The following is a 16,869-nucleotide window of genomic DNA, read 5'->3' on the forward strand; positions in this document are numbered from 1 at the left end:
ATAAGTAGTGTGCTCGGCAGCGTGGCCTAATTTTTCGGCTGGGCTGCTTTCTCCCCGAGTTCCCAGTGGAGGGGAAGACAGGGCTTTGAGGGCTGGATGGGAGAGGGGCTTCCAGGGAGGCAGAGCCTACACCCACGGGGGACTGCCAGGCGCATGGGGCCAGGGCCATGCTTCCGGAGACAGTGACTAGCAGCACAGGTTCTGGGTTTGAGTCCTATATGACCTTGGGCACATGACTTAACTTCTCCCTAAGCTTTAGCATCCTCTTGATTGGGAATAAATAACAATAAGGTCATAAGGATTAAATGAGATGACTCATAAGAGGCATCAGTAGTGCCTGGGATGTCATAGGTACTCCAAATATATCTGATGAATGCATTAATGTGTTGACGTGAGCTGGTTGCCTCTAAAAGTCTATATGCTCCTCCCACAAGAATGTTGATGGTTTAATAGAAATGTTTGCCTTTACCTTGGGCCCAGAATCCAACTGCCTCTGGCCAAGGCAGTCCCCCTGCCAGGCAAAGGTTTTTTTGCCCTGAGCTTAGAGAGGGGACTTCTGAGATGGGGATGAAAGGGTTCCTGACCACTTGAGTGGACACCCCAGGTCCTGGTCATCCACTGGTGCTCTGGGAAGGCCCAGCTACAGGCCAACAAAAACCCTTGAGGCCTTTGTTCCCCCAAGGGAGGTGTTGGTAGGGCCTTCTTCCTTCTACAGAGCACAATCTACCTTCCTGCGATTTTCAAACTATACTGGTCTTCAAGTTGCCCAAAGGTAGTTTAATCCATCTCCCCACAACAGCCTTTCAAATCCCTGAGGCTGCTCTTCACATCCCATCAACAGCCTCTTTCCCTAGTATCTGCGGTCCCAACTTTCAACTACATGTTTAACAAGTTCTGAAATCCTCCTCCCATTCAAGTCACCCTCCCTTGGACTCATTCTAGCTTGTCAAAAGGCAGACTGTCATGCTCGGAAGTGAACTGTTGTGTGTGGAAATAAATACAGTATGTGGTCTAAACAGTGCAGATCACAGAGGGACTGTGATCTCTCTTGTTTGGAATACTTTATTTCTATTAAAACTGTCATCAAATCATCTATTCTTTGTAACCTCATCAAACTACCAACTCATACCACACTCTCTCTGTCAGTGAAATCTCCCTCAGGCTTTTGTGGGCTGTCTTGGACCTCTTCTTCCCCATCTAGTTTGTACTGTTGATGATTTGGAACTAAGAGCAGAACTCTGCATTATCTGGCTAGCATTTCAGGCAGTTCAGGCATTTCGGAAACCTGACTCTGGCATCCATCATATTGGCATTTCTTCCTCACTTTACATCACTGACAAAACTGATAAATTCACCATCGATGTTCTCATCCTAGGCTTTGATTAAACAGTGAACAAGACAGGGTTAGGCAGACAGCCTGACAGACTGACATCATTACCCTTTGGGTGTGCTCACCCAACCTTCCCATCACCAAGCCCCTCACCCTCTGGATGCTCTCCAGACATTTCTGTCTTGCCTATAATGATGTCAGAACATTCGCAAAATGTCTTGCTAAACCTCACCTATATAAGGTCTACAGTACTTCCTTTGTCTACCAAGCAGGTAAGCATTTCTAAAAAGGCAGTGAGGATGGTCTGGCAAGCCTGACTCTTTCTCATGCTCAGGGCTCACTGTTTCCCTTAGACTGTCCCCAGCCTACTTGCTGAATAATCTAGTTCAGAATTTTCCCTGAGAGTGACACCAAGCTCACCAACCTAGAGAGTGCAAAAAACTTTTTGCATCCTGAAACTTTTTTTTTTTTTTTTGAGACAGAGTCTCACTCTGTTGCCCAAGCTAGAGTGCCGTGGCATCAGCCTAGCTCACAGCAACCTCAAACTCCTGGGCTCAAGCAATCCTCCTGCTTCAGCCTCCGGAGTAGCTGGGACTACAGGCATGTGCCACCATGCCTGGCTAATTTTTTCTACATATTTTTAGTTGTCCAGCTAATTTCTTTCTATTTTTGTAGTAGAGATGGGGTCTCACTCTTGCTCAGGCTGGTATCAAACTTCTGAGCTCAAATGATCCGCCCACCTCGGCCTCTCAGAGCGCTAGGATTACAGGGGTAAGCCACCGCGCCTGGCCTGCATCCTGAAACTTTTGAGTGCTTCCAGTCTGCCAACACCTCTCTCCCATTCCCTCAAAGATTACTGACAGCAGCTTCATGAATCTCGCTTGGTGTTCTGGGCACAACACTCATGGGCCAGGAGATCTGAAATCAAGGCTTCAATCCTCTTGTCAATGCCAGTGTGACCCTTCCTAGTCTGATAACCATTCGTTTTGAGATGGACCCAAAACAGAACTTAAGTAAATTTTGCTTTCTCTCTGTCACTGATTAATGTTACTCTGTCCAAACAATGGTTTTTTCTTCTTCTTGCTCCAAAGAGAAGTACAAAAATAAAGTCCTTTTTGCTGGTCATAGCACTTTTTTACAAGACTCAGTTCTCAGTTTTAGCTCTTCTTGACTCTGTTCTCTAAAATCTGTGCTGGTATAACATACTTCTCCTTCCAGCAGTTGTTCAAATTCTTCCAAACATTTGAAGGATTGTTGTATGAAGGATTCTCTATGTACCTATACTGATTCTTTGAGGTATTATATCTCCTGCAGGTCCTAAGTTAAACTCTTTATATACTTTATATATTTTGCTTCCTTTCATTTTCATAACAACCCTATAAATAGGCATTATTTTTCCCATTTTATAGATGAAAACACTGAAACTCAGAGATTTACGTAACTAGCCCAAGGTCACACCATGAGTAAATAAAGAGTTCAGACAAAACCCCAGGTTTCCCTGGTATTGGCTAAAACATAACCATAATATTTCTCCTAAGAAACATGGCTGGTTATGGTGGCTCATAACTGTAATCCTAGCACTTGGGAGGCTGAGGTGAGAGGATCGCTTGAGGCCAGGAGTTAGAGACGAGCCTGGGCAACATAGTGAGACCCCGTCTCTAGAGAAAACACAAAAAATTAGCTGGATTTGGTGGCACATGCCTGTAGTCCCACCCTCTTGGGAGGCTGAAGCAGGAGGATCGCTTGAGCCAGGAGTTCAAGGTTCATGCCATTGCACTCCAGCCAGGGTAAGAGAGTCATCTCCAAAAGAAAAAAGAAAATTTTCATCCCTTTTGAGGGGTCTTTCCTTCTGGGTTTTCAAGGCCATGAAGAAAGATACATCTATCTTTTCCCTGAACTCTTAAAAGAACTGTCTTCCTGGAAGATAGGGCAGGGCTTCCCAAAGGGTATTCCATGGAGTTTTAAGAGTAGGCTCTAGAAAACCAGGTATGGCAAGGGTTGGATGCAGTGTGCTGTATCTCAGAGTAGAGATTCACAAAATGTTGGCATTTTGGACTCAGAGGAGGACTACAGAGAGAAAACAAACTGGTTTCATTTTGCATAAGCCAGCATTTTCCAGCCTTAGCCAGAGAACCCCCTTTTCACTTACACCCAACAAACTCCCCTAAAAGGCTGTGGGGACCTCCTCTGGGGACCATGGGCCCAGGGTTTTCCCTCCTGAACTTTACCTGTCCAAGCTGCTTTCTTCCAGGGCTGTCACTCCTACTCCTTCCTCCTCCTTGCTGGTCAGGACTGGGGCTAGAGCTGAGTCCCCTCATCATCTTCTTTCCCCCTAGACAGACGCTCTCCAAGGGGCCTGTCAGTGATTCTCCACTGCTCACCTTCAACTCTCAGCCTGAGGCCAGGGAAGCTGATGTTCCCCTGGGCTTGCCTTGGTGCCAATTTTGTGCTTTATACCTGGAATACGTCATCTTTTCCTTTCATCGGGCAGGGCAAGCTATAATAGTTCATACAATATCACTTCTTTACTTTTTTTTTTGAGACAGAGTCTCGTTCTGTTGACAGGCTAGAGTGCCGTGGCATCAGCCTGGCTCACAGCAACCTCAAACTCCTGGGCTCAAGGGATCCTTCTGCTTCAGCCTCCCAAGTAGCTGGGACTACAGGCATGTGCTGCCATGCCCGGCTAATTTTTTCTATATGTTTTTAGTTGTCCAGCCAATTTTTTCCTATTTTTAGTAGAGACGGTGTCTTGCTCTTGCTCAGGCTGGTCTCGAACTCCTGACCTCGAGCAATTCTCCTGCCTTGACCTCCCAGAGTCTTAGGATTACAGGCGTGAGCCACCACGCCCAGCCTACTTTTTTTTTTTTTTTTTTTTTGAGACAGAGTCTCGCTGTGTTGCCTGGGCTAGAGTGAGTGCTGTGGCGTCAGCCTAGCTCACAGCAACCTCAAACTCCTAGGCTTAAGCGATCCTCCTGCCTCAGCCTCCCCAGTAGCTGGGACTACAGGCATGCTCCACCATGCCCAGCTAATTTTTTTCTATATATATATTTTAGTTGACCAGATAATTTCTTTCTATTTTTAGTAGAGACAGGGTCTCGCTCTTGCTGAGGCTGGTCTTGAACTCCTGACCTCGAGCAATCCACCCGCCTCGGCCTCCCAGAGTGCTAGGATTATAGGCGTGAGCCACCGCGCCCGGCCCCAGCCTACTTTTTAAAAAAAAAAAAAATAGCTGAAAGAGTCAGATGGTTCCATAAGGCTCATTATTATAGTCAGCAGTCTTCCCAGGACCCCTCTCCTCAGAGACAACCCTGTTCCTCTGTTAGCTGATTCTTTTGGTATTTTTCCTTGATATTTTTTAATCTAGTTTATTACTAGTTCCCAATATTTCAGGCTTTACCTATTGACTCCCCACTGTGGAAGTTGAGCTTTTAGCTCTCTTCCGTGCCACCTTCGCACCTTCCCATCTTTCCAGGATAACTGCATTGTAGGTTTGTGCAGATCTGTAGTAAGTGCTTATATTGTCATGACTCTATCAATGCTAGTACAGCTTAGCCATGTAGCATACTATGGTTACTTTTCCTTTCTGTCACAATTTTCTGTTTTCCTTGGATTTAATAACTTGTTCTATGTGTTTATCACCAATTCAATAAGAATTACTATTACCAATGGTCTACAGACTCTCCTCCCAAGACAGTCAAATACATCAAGTATTTATCAATTTTATCTTTTTTTTTTTTGAGACAGAGTCTCACTTTGTTGCCCAGGCTAGAGTGCCGTGGCATCAGCCTAGCTCACAGCAACCTCAAACTCCTGTGCTTAAGCGATCCTCCTGCCTCAGCCTCCTGAGTAGCTGGGACTACAGGCATGTGCCACCATGCCCGGCTAATTTTTTTTCTATATATATTTTTAGTTGTCCAGATAATTTTTATTTCTATTTTTAGTAGAGACGGGGTCTCGCTCAGGCTGGTCTCGAACTCCTGACCTTGAGCAATCCACCTGCCTCGGCCTCCCAGAGGGCTAAGATTACAGGCGTGAGCCAACATGCCTGGCCCAATTTTATCTTTTTAAAGATATTTCTCCAGAGGATCCTTCCAGCCTACTCCCATCTGAGTTGGTTGCCTTCCATTCTTGCTGCACAGCTGCCATCTGGGATCCCTCTTCCCCTTCACCCTGTGATTCTCCTGCCTCCTTCTCATGTTGGATCCCATTTCCTATACCCCATTATGTCTTCCTCATTCATTCTGATTGAGCATATCCCCTAGCAGATTTCACTTTATTTTTTAGCATGCCTCTCTCAGCCAAATGGTCTCCTCTGACCTGCCACCTTCAGGGGTTTCCAGGCAAACTAAAATACCAACTTTATCCATTGCTATGTAGACTTCCAAGGACCTTCTTTCCAGGTTTTTTTTTTTCTTTCTTCCCTGTGAATTGGCAGGCACCATCTCCACTTTTATCCACCTTTACAGGCAATACACAGTGGTAAAGAGGCCCAGATCGGGAGTCAAACATCCTGAGGTTCAAATATCAGCTGACACTTATTCCTAGCAGACTGACTCTAGATAAGTAATACAACCTAGCTAAGCCTCAGTGTTCTAATCTGCAAAATGGGGACAACAGGAACCCACAACACAGAGCCTGGCACATGACAATGCACAATAAAACTGCCTGCTCAGCACAAGAACCTGTCCAGCCCAGGATTCTTACTGTATCGGGAGCACCAAGGAGTAGTTTATGGTACAGTTTAGAGGCACACCTCAGGAATTCAGGAATGGGTCTAAATTTTTCACTTAGTCTTTACCACTTGTCTATATGATACATTCTATATTTAGATTTCTCACTGCATAAGGTGATTTTTTACATATCCTAACATACCCTCTGCTTTCAGTGTCAAGATAGATTCCTGATTTCTAGTACTATAGTGTTTATAGTACATACCCTAGTCATCCTACCTACATGTTACAGAATGACAGGGTCTTACCCATGCTTCCCCTCCACCCTGGTCTCTTCAAATGGAAAAGTCTTAATTTTTCCAAGTTAACCTAAAGGGTATTGGTCATATTCTATCCACTGGTGGGAAGGAGAGGAGCTGAACCACCAAGACTCCTTTTAGTCACAATTTCAGTCCTATGACAGTCATGACGTCTGCGCTGGCCACACGACTTGGGGCCTTCTCCTCAGGGACGCCTGGGAACAGGAACCAGGGCATCAGGGTTGGCAACTGTTCAGAAGTGAAGTGGATTTGGCTTGCTGAGCCCAGCCCAACCTCTGGCTTCTGCCTCTCGGCTGGGAGATTATTCCTTTTGCTTTCTGATCGCTGATGAAAGCTTTGAACTTTCCAGAAAGAGAACCACCTGCAGGTCTCCCTTCACGGCAGGACTGAGAAAAGGTAGGGGTGTGGGGTAGAGGGTGAGGGGAATCAGCTCACCTCCAAAGTTACTATTAAGCACAAGGCTGTATCACCTGATCAATCTGACAAATTCTCTGACAGGGATGATATCAGGAGTAAAAGGCCACAAAAGGTTATTGGTAAATACCAACAACCAAATGATAAAATGCATTATTTTCATTGTGAACATCCCCAAAATGGAATGCAATGATGGAATGGTGGAACAGAGTGTGGCTGAAGAAGACAGGGTGAGTATAACCTGTGTGAAGGTTAGGGGGTTGCCTGGTCAACTTTTTTTTCTTTTTAAATTTTACAGGGCAGCCCCCTCCCCCTAAACCAGAATGGTTCGGAGAGACTCCCACCTAGCTATCAATTCCTCTGGGCACAAGGGACCCCCATCCCCAGCCTTGCCCTCTGACTTGGGTGGGGGCTTTCCCTGCTTTCCCGAATGAGCACACTCTGGCCAAAGCCCTGACTTTCCTTTTTCTGAGACACTGAATCATTTCCTTTCTCCAGCTCTTACCTTTGAACCTTCCTTTTCCCTTCCCTGGAAAAGTGACTCACTGCTGAAGTGTTGGGTCACACCGAGGATCAAGGATGGGCGATAAAAATACTCCTGATTGTGCAACTTGAGGAAGGGGGATGCGGTGTTTGGACTGAGAATTCAAAGCGTCAGTCAGGAACTCTGAAGTTGGGGTGTTAACAATGGCCATGGCTTCATCTCTTTGGGGAAGTGCAGCAAAGAATGAAGTTAAAACAGAAATTTACCCTCGCCAGATATGCTGTGGAGCCTCTTGTTCTGCCCTTTGAAATGTGTATTTCTGAGAAAGGCACTTAGCATGACAACATGGATCACAGTGAGGTAGGCAAAAAGGAAGCAGAGAGCAGAGAGGCCTGGGCCGTTCCTCCCATCAGCCCTGCAGAGCCTGGCTGCGGCCCTAAGAGCAGGGCTGTTTCTTTTTGGGTTTTTCTTTCCAGTGCAAACAACTGTACTTCCCCAGCGTGGGAGTGGTGAGGGAAGCCAACATGACAGAGCAGGCTCCAGGCTGGCCCCAGCACTGACACGACAGACCCTTAGAGCAGGGTTACCCAACACTGCCCTGCGTGCAAGAGGCACCAGCAACAGCCCAGCTGTTTCCCCAGATGGAAACTCACCTTCCTTCACCCCAATTCACTGGTAGGTTGGATGCAAACGAGATATTTTCTTCTTCTAATTAATCTTCATGGACCTCATAGGCTGAGCAAAACAAAACATAATTTTCTAAAAGATGACTCCCTGGCCAGGTTACAAGCTATTCAAGATGGGAATTAGAGGCAGCAAAGTCACCCCATCCAAAAGGCCAAACAGATGGGAGCAGAGACACTCATAAAAGTAGAGAAAAAAAAAATATGTGTACACGTGTGTGGGGGTGTGTATGTGTTGGGGAGGTGTTGCAGATGAGAATGTCACAACAGAAGAACTCATGCTACAAAACCTTAATTTGCCAGGAAATTGAGGCCGAAAAAAAAAAAAAAGAGGTCTTAAAAGCTGCTGGTGCAATTCCAGAAGACCAAAAAACTTGGCTCAGCAATGATGGTGAATTTGCTTTTCAGAGGTGCCTCAACTACAAAGTGCTTCTCTCAGTCAGAAACCTCCCACCTCCAGTACACGTGTACATACACATGTATCCATGCCGCCCTTCTCTGGGAGGATGCACAACCCAGCGAGCTCCTAAAGGTCCCACAACCTCTGTTGGTGGGTCACTGGCTGAGGGAGGAGGAGGCAGTGGTATACTGAGGCAGGGTCCCAGCATCCAAGCACTAGGTTATGGAAATGCAAACCTCCTCGAGCAATGCACCTGACCACACCTGCCTCCAAGCCACCGTGGGGAGGCTGGGGAGCTAAAGCCAGCACTCCATAGAACAGTCCACTTGTGACCAGGTGACCCAGATAGAGAGCATGCCCAGTGACTTCCCCCCCTAGATTGCTGACAGATGCTGGCAGGCAAGGTCTTGAAGCCAGGCTGTCCTCAAGTGGCACAAAGGAGCTCCTTCCCGTGCTTCCCAAACTCACCCTAGCAGGCAGTGGGAAGGGAGGCGCCAGCAAGCTGAAGGAGGCTTTTCTCAACCGATCATCTTGGGAAAAGCCAGATACAAATTTCACGGCTGGAATGCAAGGGTTGTGAAATGCTGAAGAAGCCCCAAACAGGGCCAAGGACTCTCCTTCCGGGAAGGCGGTGGGAGGAGGGCTGGCAACGGAGAGTGGGAGAGGAGCAGGTTACCCAGAGGGGCCTGTCTTTCTGGGAACCAAGAAATAGGGCCTCAGAAAGAAAGAAATCCCCTAGCCCTGAGGTGGTAGAGGGGCCAGAGATAGGGTTGTTTTTGTTTCTGAACTTGAATAAAACAAGGCCTTGTGTCAAAAAGTAATTCTGGTATAAATGAGCCAATTATGACACAGCTCGTTATTTCTGGCATTTGGAATCACTGAGGCTCATGGCATATCCTCCCTAGAGCTAAATAAGCACAGTAAGCCTCTAACATGAGGCTTTAGCCTTGTCCTCAGTGTCACATGAGAGGTCCCTATTCATGCTACAACTAGTTAAATGAGTTCCACCAGTGAGGGTCATTATCATCCCAGAGACACAGTCTTGTGTGTCCCTGTGTGTCCCTCACGGGGTCCCTGAGAATGGGGTGAGGAGGATCACACCTGTTTTAATGGCTGATAGATAGCCCTTAGCTCTCACTCTTTCTAACCTTGGACAAGTTACCTACTAGCCTCTCTGTACCTCAGTTTTCTCATTTGTAAAAGGGGGATATATAAGATTATTGATTTCATAGAGTAGCTATGAGGATGAATTATTAATTTTTTAAATTAATATATATATATGTATATATATATTTTTAGCTGTCCAGGTCATTTCTTTCTATTTTTAGTAGAGACGGGGTCTCGCTCTTGCTCAGGCTGGTCTCGAACTCCTGACCTCGAGTGATCCTCCTGCCTCGGCCTCCCAGAGTGCTAGGATTACAGGCGTGAGCCACCGCGCCTGGCTGAGGATGAATTAAATTAGTGTAGGTATAGAGCCCTTGGATCATTACCTGGCACAGAATAAGCACTATGTAAGTGTTAGCTACTGCTGAGGTGTGAAAAGAACAAGTGTCTGGCTCCCCCAAGTAGGCCAGAACCCAGCTTGCTAATGCCCAGGCTTGATCAGCTGTTCTGAGCCTCTGACCTATCTCCGCATCCTCCTTTGACCATATACAGACCCGTGAAGACCCATGCATCAGAGCTCCCCCGCCCAGAAAGCCTGACAAAATCAGACACGCAGACAAAATAAGACCCACGCTGGTTGCTCCCTCACAGGGAGAGCAGCAAACACTGGTGCCAGCACATTTTGGGTCGGCTTTCTCAGTTGCAATCCATGTGGTACATCTGAAACGGGGTCAGGTCCCAGGGTGGGCAGCACAGATATTACAGTCGTGCTTGCTAATCTGAACTGGGTCCATCACCATCGATCCTGAGATAACAGCAAGTTAGAGTTTGAGAGACTTGAGGGGTGTGTTGGAGAATGTTCTTGGCAAAGGAGGAGGAATAATTTTCAACCAATTGCTAACAAATTGGTAACCGGCACTGAGAACCTCAGAGGAAATGTCCTGATTCCCTCAGACTACAGATTCTGGCACTTTGGAGACCTGGCTGGGCACTTAAGCTGCAGGGAGGGGGAGGTGACCCCAGAGAGCTGGCACCTCTGATCTATTGCCACCCATCTGTCTGTATCCAGCCAACTCAGGCCAAAGGGTGGAGGCTGCAGCCTCCCTGCCTTGTGTCTACAGATAGGCCTCAGACCAGACCCAAACGTCCCACTGCCCGGTCAGAGTGTAGATAAGTCTGGGCTTATGCGTGTATCTGGGAACCCAGAGCCACATGTCCCTTGCTATGTCCAGGGGTACAGCAGCTGGAAGTATACACAAGCCAGGGAGTGAGATCTCAGGCCTGTCCCAGACGTACAACAGGGGCAAATGGGGTTCTCTGTAGGAACCCTTCCCATTCTGCCCAGAAATCCTGGCCTTCTAGAGGTGGGAGGACCATCTGGGCTGAGATTGTCTCCAAGTTACAGGCAATCTGCTAGAGACTTTAAGCTGACAAGTACCTCTGGCCTCTCATCAGTGCCAACAAGGTCCAGAGCAAGAAGTCATGTCACGGCATGAGAAGGAGTATGGCCCCAGGACAAGGTCCAGACTCTCAGGTAGAGAGCTTCCAGATGCCCCACGACCCAGCAAGCCCATCTGCTGCCGCCAGGGGAAGATCACAGTGCCTCAACCCACCTAGTTCAGGGCAGCTGGCTAGAGAAATCCATGGGCTGGAGTTGAAAGCTGCTCTGAGGTGGTGGTGGAGGCTTCTCCAGGCTCTTGCCAAAGAGCTCAACTCTCATGGCTTCTGGATGGCAGGTTCACCAGGTGAGCCAACCGGGGCAGCCTGTTCCCAGAGTAACTCTCCCTACTCCACAGTCTGCTCCCAGGAGGCAGCCTTAACTTTAACCAGCTAGGCCTCGCCTGAGCCATCCCCTTCAGCTCTTTTTCCCACCTGTTAAAATTCTAAGGTGCCTTCAAGGTCCCCTCTCACTTTTCTTCCTCCGAGATGCCCCCGCTAACTACTCCAGATCTCGCTGACCCGTCTTTTCCACAGGGCACTGAATCACTACCATTTCTGGGGACCACAATCAGCAGCTGGAGCTAGAATCCAAAGCGGCAGCTATTTCCAACAAATTGCATCTACAGCCAGACGCATGCCATTAAAAGTTAATTGTTTCACTCATGTTCCTCCAAAGGAAGAGCCCGTGCACCCCAGATGGTCCCCTGGGTCCTGAGCTTGCCACACAGCAAGTGTGTAATAAAGACTCATTAGAAGAAGGATGATCACCCTGGTCTTGCAGGATTAGTCAACCTCCCTTTTAGCCCAAGGCACAGCAATTTCCCCCCTGGCAGGCAAGGTTTCTTCTCTGGGCTGCCAGCTCCCAGGCACCCCCAGCCAGCAGCTATTCCCTAGAGCTACCCGGGGACTAAGGGCAGAGAGGAGTGCCTAGCTCCAGCCCTCCCACCATTTGTCTCCTATCGGAGGAAGAGAGGTTGTCAGGAAGCAGATCTGACCTCTAGGGTGGCCACAGTCTCTCTCCCAAGGGCTACAGGGCCCCTGGACAGGCAGCAGAGGCCTGCAAAGGACTTCCCTTCCCTTCCCTGGGGCCCAGGGAAGGGAGGCAGGAAGAAGGGCCTCAGCAGCAGGCATCCAGTGTAGGGCTGGCCAGACAGGGAGGCCCCCAGGGTTGCAGCTATCAGCCGGAGACCAGGCTCCAGGAAGGAAGGAAGGGCAACTCTGGCCGAGGCCAAGATAAGGAGGGGACTGTGCTCAGCACAATAGGCTCCCACAAGGCTGGGAGGCCCCAAGTCAGATTTTGCCCCAACCTGGCCTCCTGTTCACTCAGCCCATGTAAATATTTACTGATGTTTATATTCACGGTGCACTGGGTCCCCTCTGAGGCCCTTTGCTATGACCCACAGATCTGTGTGCCCTAGACCATGCCTAACCTTAAGCCCACACACCCTGGGTCTATCCAGCAAGGGCTATGGGCATTGTTTTCTCTCATGCGATCCACAGGGACAGGCCCTTCAGGACAAAACTGTCCTCTTGTCCCAACCCTGGGATACTGGGAACTTACGGGGCCCGGTCGTGGTTGAGGCCATTCTGCCGCTGAGGGTTGATTGGCGGAAGGACAGGTTTGCTGTTGATCTCGAGTCCTCTCCTCAGGGTCTCCCGGATCTGCTCTGTGTCTGTAACGACACCACTAAGTTGCCAATGGCCTTTTGGGCTCCCAGCAACCCCCACCCTGCCCTTGAAATCTGGCTCAGCAGACATGCTGGGGGAAAAGCTCACTCCAGACATCCCGACGTGAAAGCTGAGTGCAGACTGTGAGGAGCACCATGCTCTCGAGAAGCTTTGGGTCTGAAGAGCGCCATTCTTGAAAAAGACCACGCTGGCCTCTGGACTTCAGAAGAGCACTCTTCACTGTCCTTTTCCTTCCTGTGTCACAGGCCTGAGGTTTGCCCTTAACATGGCTTCAGACAGTGACTGACTGGCAAGGCCTTTGCCACTGACCCAGACCACCAGGGACCCTTCCCACTGAAATGGATGTGACTAAGGGCTGCAAGTGTCCTGCCAAGAATGAGCAGGTGCCTCATGCACACCTTTCTGAATTCTGTGTGGTCAACTATTGCCCGGCCCTGCCACCCCTTCCCCTTGGGCTAGGGTCAGTGGGATGCTGAGATCATCTTCCCACCTTGGCCTATCCCAGGGAACTCTGCCTCTCCATGGAGCTACCAAGAACCAGGAGGTGAAAGAGGAGTTCCTTGGTGGGATCATTTCTTTGCAAGGTGCTTTGCTGGTCTTTGGGGTGAATCTTGCTAGTCTGGTCCCCTATATTGAGATTTTGATCTAAGATTTACCTCTGCAAACTGTAAACACATACAAAAAAGTAAATTAACATTAGTTGCTCAAGGAGTGGCCTTAGAGTGGGGAGGAGATGATTACTAACTTTTCTGTTTGACTTGTTATAGTGGCATGGATTACTTTTGTAATTTTTAAAATATAGCTAATAATGATTGAAATTTTGGACAAGTCTATGCCTCCCTCCTTAAATCACCTCTTTTGTCAAAAGCAACCAAATGATTCTAATAACTACATACCTTCTCTCTCAACCTCTGATAGGCTTGGCACACCATTAGAACAAGCAGGAAGGAAAGAAAGGGCTCAAATATTTGCACTAGGGGTTTAAGTTGTCCTTTTCAGAAAGAAAAGACCTTTTATAAGTTTTATCTCACATGTAGGTATTTTATACAGGGTTGTAGGCATCTTATTCTTCAAAAAGAAAAGATAGAAGAATAGAGAAAGGAAGTAGACAAAGAAGCTGTAAACATATGTATATATAAGTGGCTGCTTTTCCTTTGGAGTTAGCTAGGGACGCCTTCTGCTAAAAAACACAACTGTTTCTATAGCCAAGACCAGCCCGGGCAGCTTCCAACAGGACAGCCACGTTCTCTTTCCCCAAAACCCCACCAGGAACACAGTCGGTATAGGGGCTCTGACCACAGCCCCTTACCCTGTATATGCAGGACAGGGGCAGGGACCATTTGCAAGCTGGCCTCCCACTCAGGCCTCTCTTACTGAATGCCTGGGAGGGCCCGAGGCCAGAGTGATCCTTGGATTTGGCATGGGTTTCAGGCCAGAGCTGGGCCCTGTGTCAATTACGTGGGTGGCCGACACTTGTTCTCTTGCACTTGGGTGGACTGTGGACTTTTCCTGTAACTGTTCTGTGGCTTCCACTCACCTTCATGACCTTAGATTGCAAGGGACAAATCTAAAACACAATAGTCCCTGCTGGTGGTGCATTTGAAATACACACAGGAAACACAGCCAGAAATGGGCCAATAAAGCTCCCTTAATTCCACCCTGCTGGAAGACTTCACTTGCTGTTTAAATCAGGCCAGGAAATAAACTATTGAATGGGCTGTTTTTGTTAGCGATCCATCCTAGAGAACCTGAAAACCAGGCCTGGGGAAAAGGAAGGAAGAAAGCTGAGCGATGGCTCCCACCTTTGCCAGAGAGCCGCCGGGGCTGTGTGCCGATGCAGATGCTCCGGCTGTCCTCATCATCCTCGGGGGGCCGGCTCAGGTCATCCCAGGCACACTTGGCACTGACACCGCTCAGGTTGGAGCCGTCTGTCTCGATGCCTTTGTCAACTCTCTCCTGCTTGAAAAGAACCAAAGAGCCAGAGTTCCTTCAGAGAACTGGTGGCCCAAGGTCACTATCACCCTCCCGGCCACCACCCTTACAGTATTTACTAAGCCCTTGTAGGTGCTGAGCATGGGACAGCTGCTGGAAAAGCAGGGCGTCTGACCTTGTTCTGTCCTGGTTACCAATGTATGAAGGTCTCTGCCAGCCCCTGGACTCCTCCAGGGGAACAGAGGATCAGGGGAAGCCAGGAGGAATGAAAATCCCAAGGGGCGCTTCTCTACTATTAACCTTCTGGTGCAATGGCCTTCACACTTGTTTCAGAGCCCCAACTCTGCCTACTCCACGCTGGCCCATGAAACTGATGTGGCCACAACAGGACCTACTTCCCTGAGGAAAGGCACAATCCTTCCTCTCCTTCTGATCCTCCAAGAAGAACCCCCAGTCTCTGCTACAGAAGACAGCGGGAGCTTGCCACAGGCGGGAGAGGCCACACCTGCAGTTTCCCCCTCGAACAGCTAGAGGGTGTGGTCACACAGGGAAGCGTCCCCAGACAGCACAAGGGCTGGACTTCCCCCAGCTCACTTGTGTGGCAAAGGACCCTGGATAGAATTTCTTTTCCATTTCTTAGACTGAAATGGGGGCCTGGAGGATAGTGACTATCTGCAGCCCCCCTGGCGGCCCTGCCTTTGTACTACCCTTGGCACTGCTGAGTCCAAACACTCTTCAAATGGCCTCAAGGGAGAGCTGTACTCAAAACATCCCTGGATTTTCTGGTAAAACATAGTTCTGTGATGCTGAGGTTTGGATTAAAGATCACTGGGAAAGTTCTAGCAACCTTGCCCCAAAACAGCCATGTGGGCCAAACAAAGCTCCTTGTGACTGAGCACCTCAGCAAGTCTGCACTCCCCTGCCCACCTGCCCCCTGCCCCTGGCTCCACAGGCACCACACTGGCCTGTGCCCAGCCAGGTAGCCTATCTGGGGGAAGTACAGGTATTATCCTTATTTCTTGGGACCGGTCAGCAAGTGGCCCTGTTCCAGATGCCCCCCTCTACTCTCTCTTTTCCAGGGCTGCCATCATCCTGGGCAAAGCTGGAGACTCTGAGCAGGGAGGTGGCTCTGCATGCTCTGGGCAGGGAGCGTGTGGGCCCTGGTTTGCTCAGGGGACAGCCTGAGCTTTTCCCTCTTCACTGGCTGCCCTGAGGCCCCTCACCTAGGTAACAATCTGAGGACTGACATCTCTTGGCTCAACAGGTCCAGACTACTTACTTTACAAGTAAAAAGAAAGAGTTAAGATCCAAAGAAGTTAAGGGACTTGTTTAGGCACACACCTCGTTAATGGTAGAGCTTGGATCACAAGGACACTAGCTAGCTCTAAAATGAACTGACAGCAAGCAGGCACCGGAAAGACACAAGTGGACACAGAGGAGTCCATACTTGGTGCCACCACGAAGAAAGCTGTACTTTCTCCCCACAGGCTCCTTGCCTGGTTTTAAAGACCACTAGGTGCTCTAGGTCCTGCTGGCTGGTCTCAGGGGAGCCTCAAGGCTAGGAAGGGAACTGTTCTCTGCATGCAGACAAAGGATGGTGTGCTTACCCTACTAGTTCAAAGGACTAGGTTCTTTCTTAGTACTTGGCACTTTTGACAGGGCCCAACAACAGCCCACAGTGCCCCATGCTGGATCCCAGTGTGGCTGCAGAACAAGGGCTTAGGGAAACATAGCCTTCACGGTTCCTGGTTCTTGCATAAGCAGAAGCTATAAGGAAACCAAGTTTAAAGTAGAGATAACAGAGGATCCTGGCAGCAATTTGAAAATTTCATTGTTAAAGGCATTAGGAAAACAGAGGAGCATCATCTGTGAATGAAGAGGATTTTTGCCCAAGAACTCACAGGTCTGCAGTGAAGGACCCAGGGACTGCTGGCTACATGTCCATCTGCCACCTTTCCCTTGCTCTAGCACACGGAACTCCTGGCAGCTGCCTGTGGCCTACCAGATCTTTACAGAAGCATGAGAGGTTCAGAGGCAGCAATGACCTGCAGCTGGTAGGGGGAGTAGAAGGAGCCAGATGTGTAGCAGGCACAGTATTAGCTGCCTGCTTCTCCTGCTTCATGAGCAGCCCGTAAGAGAGACAGTTATGCTCTTGTGGCTTTCAAAATTCACCTGCATGCCAAAGGAGTGCTTCTAAAACAGCAAAGATGACACTGAAACTCTTCCAGGTGGGCCACAGTGAGTGGGCAACTGCAGGCCTGTATGTCTAAAGATCCCTTTTCACATTAAGGAGTGCCAACCTATCCAGGGCAGGAGCTTGGCATCTGACTGCCCAAGATGGAAAATGTGTCAGAAGTAGGGATGGGATTGTGAGACCAATCAGCACTCACCCCTGTAGCTGGG

At 48.8% G+C, this 16,869-nt stretch overlaps 1 protein-coding gene across 3 annotated transcripts in view; it reads right to left on the reverse strand.

Moving 5' to 3' along the window:
* SUFU (SUFU negative regulator of hedgehog signaling) overlaps positions 1–16,869 on the reverse strand; it is a 106,472-nt gene that overhangs the window by 20,476 nt on the left and 69,127 nt on the right. For 2 of the 3 annotated variants that reach the window (XM_045568502.1, XM_045568504.1), the window contains exons 7-8: positions 14,337–14,493; positions 12,407–12,518 (exon numbers count right to left, since the gene is read on the reverse strand). In XM_045568502.1, coding sequence (XP_045424458.1) covers positions 12,407–12,518; positions 14,337–14,493 — 269 coding nt within the window. The remainder of the gene's footprint in view (positions 1–12,406; positions 12,519–14,336; positions 14,494–16,869) is intronic. The other variant, XM_045568503.1, reaches the window with a different exon arrangement.

This window comes from Lemur catta, chromosome 14, assembly GCF_020740605.2.
Source record: "Lemur catta isolate mLemCat1 chromosome 14, mLemCat1.pri, whole genome shotgun sequence".
Classification (NCBI taxonomy): Eukaryota; Metazoa; Chordata; class Mammalia; order Primates; family Lemuridae; genus Lemur; species Lemur catta.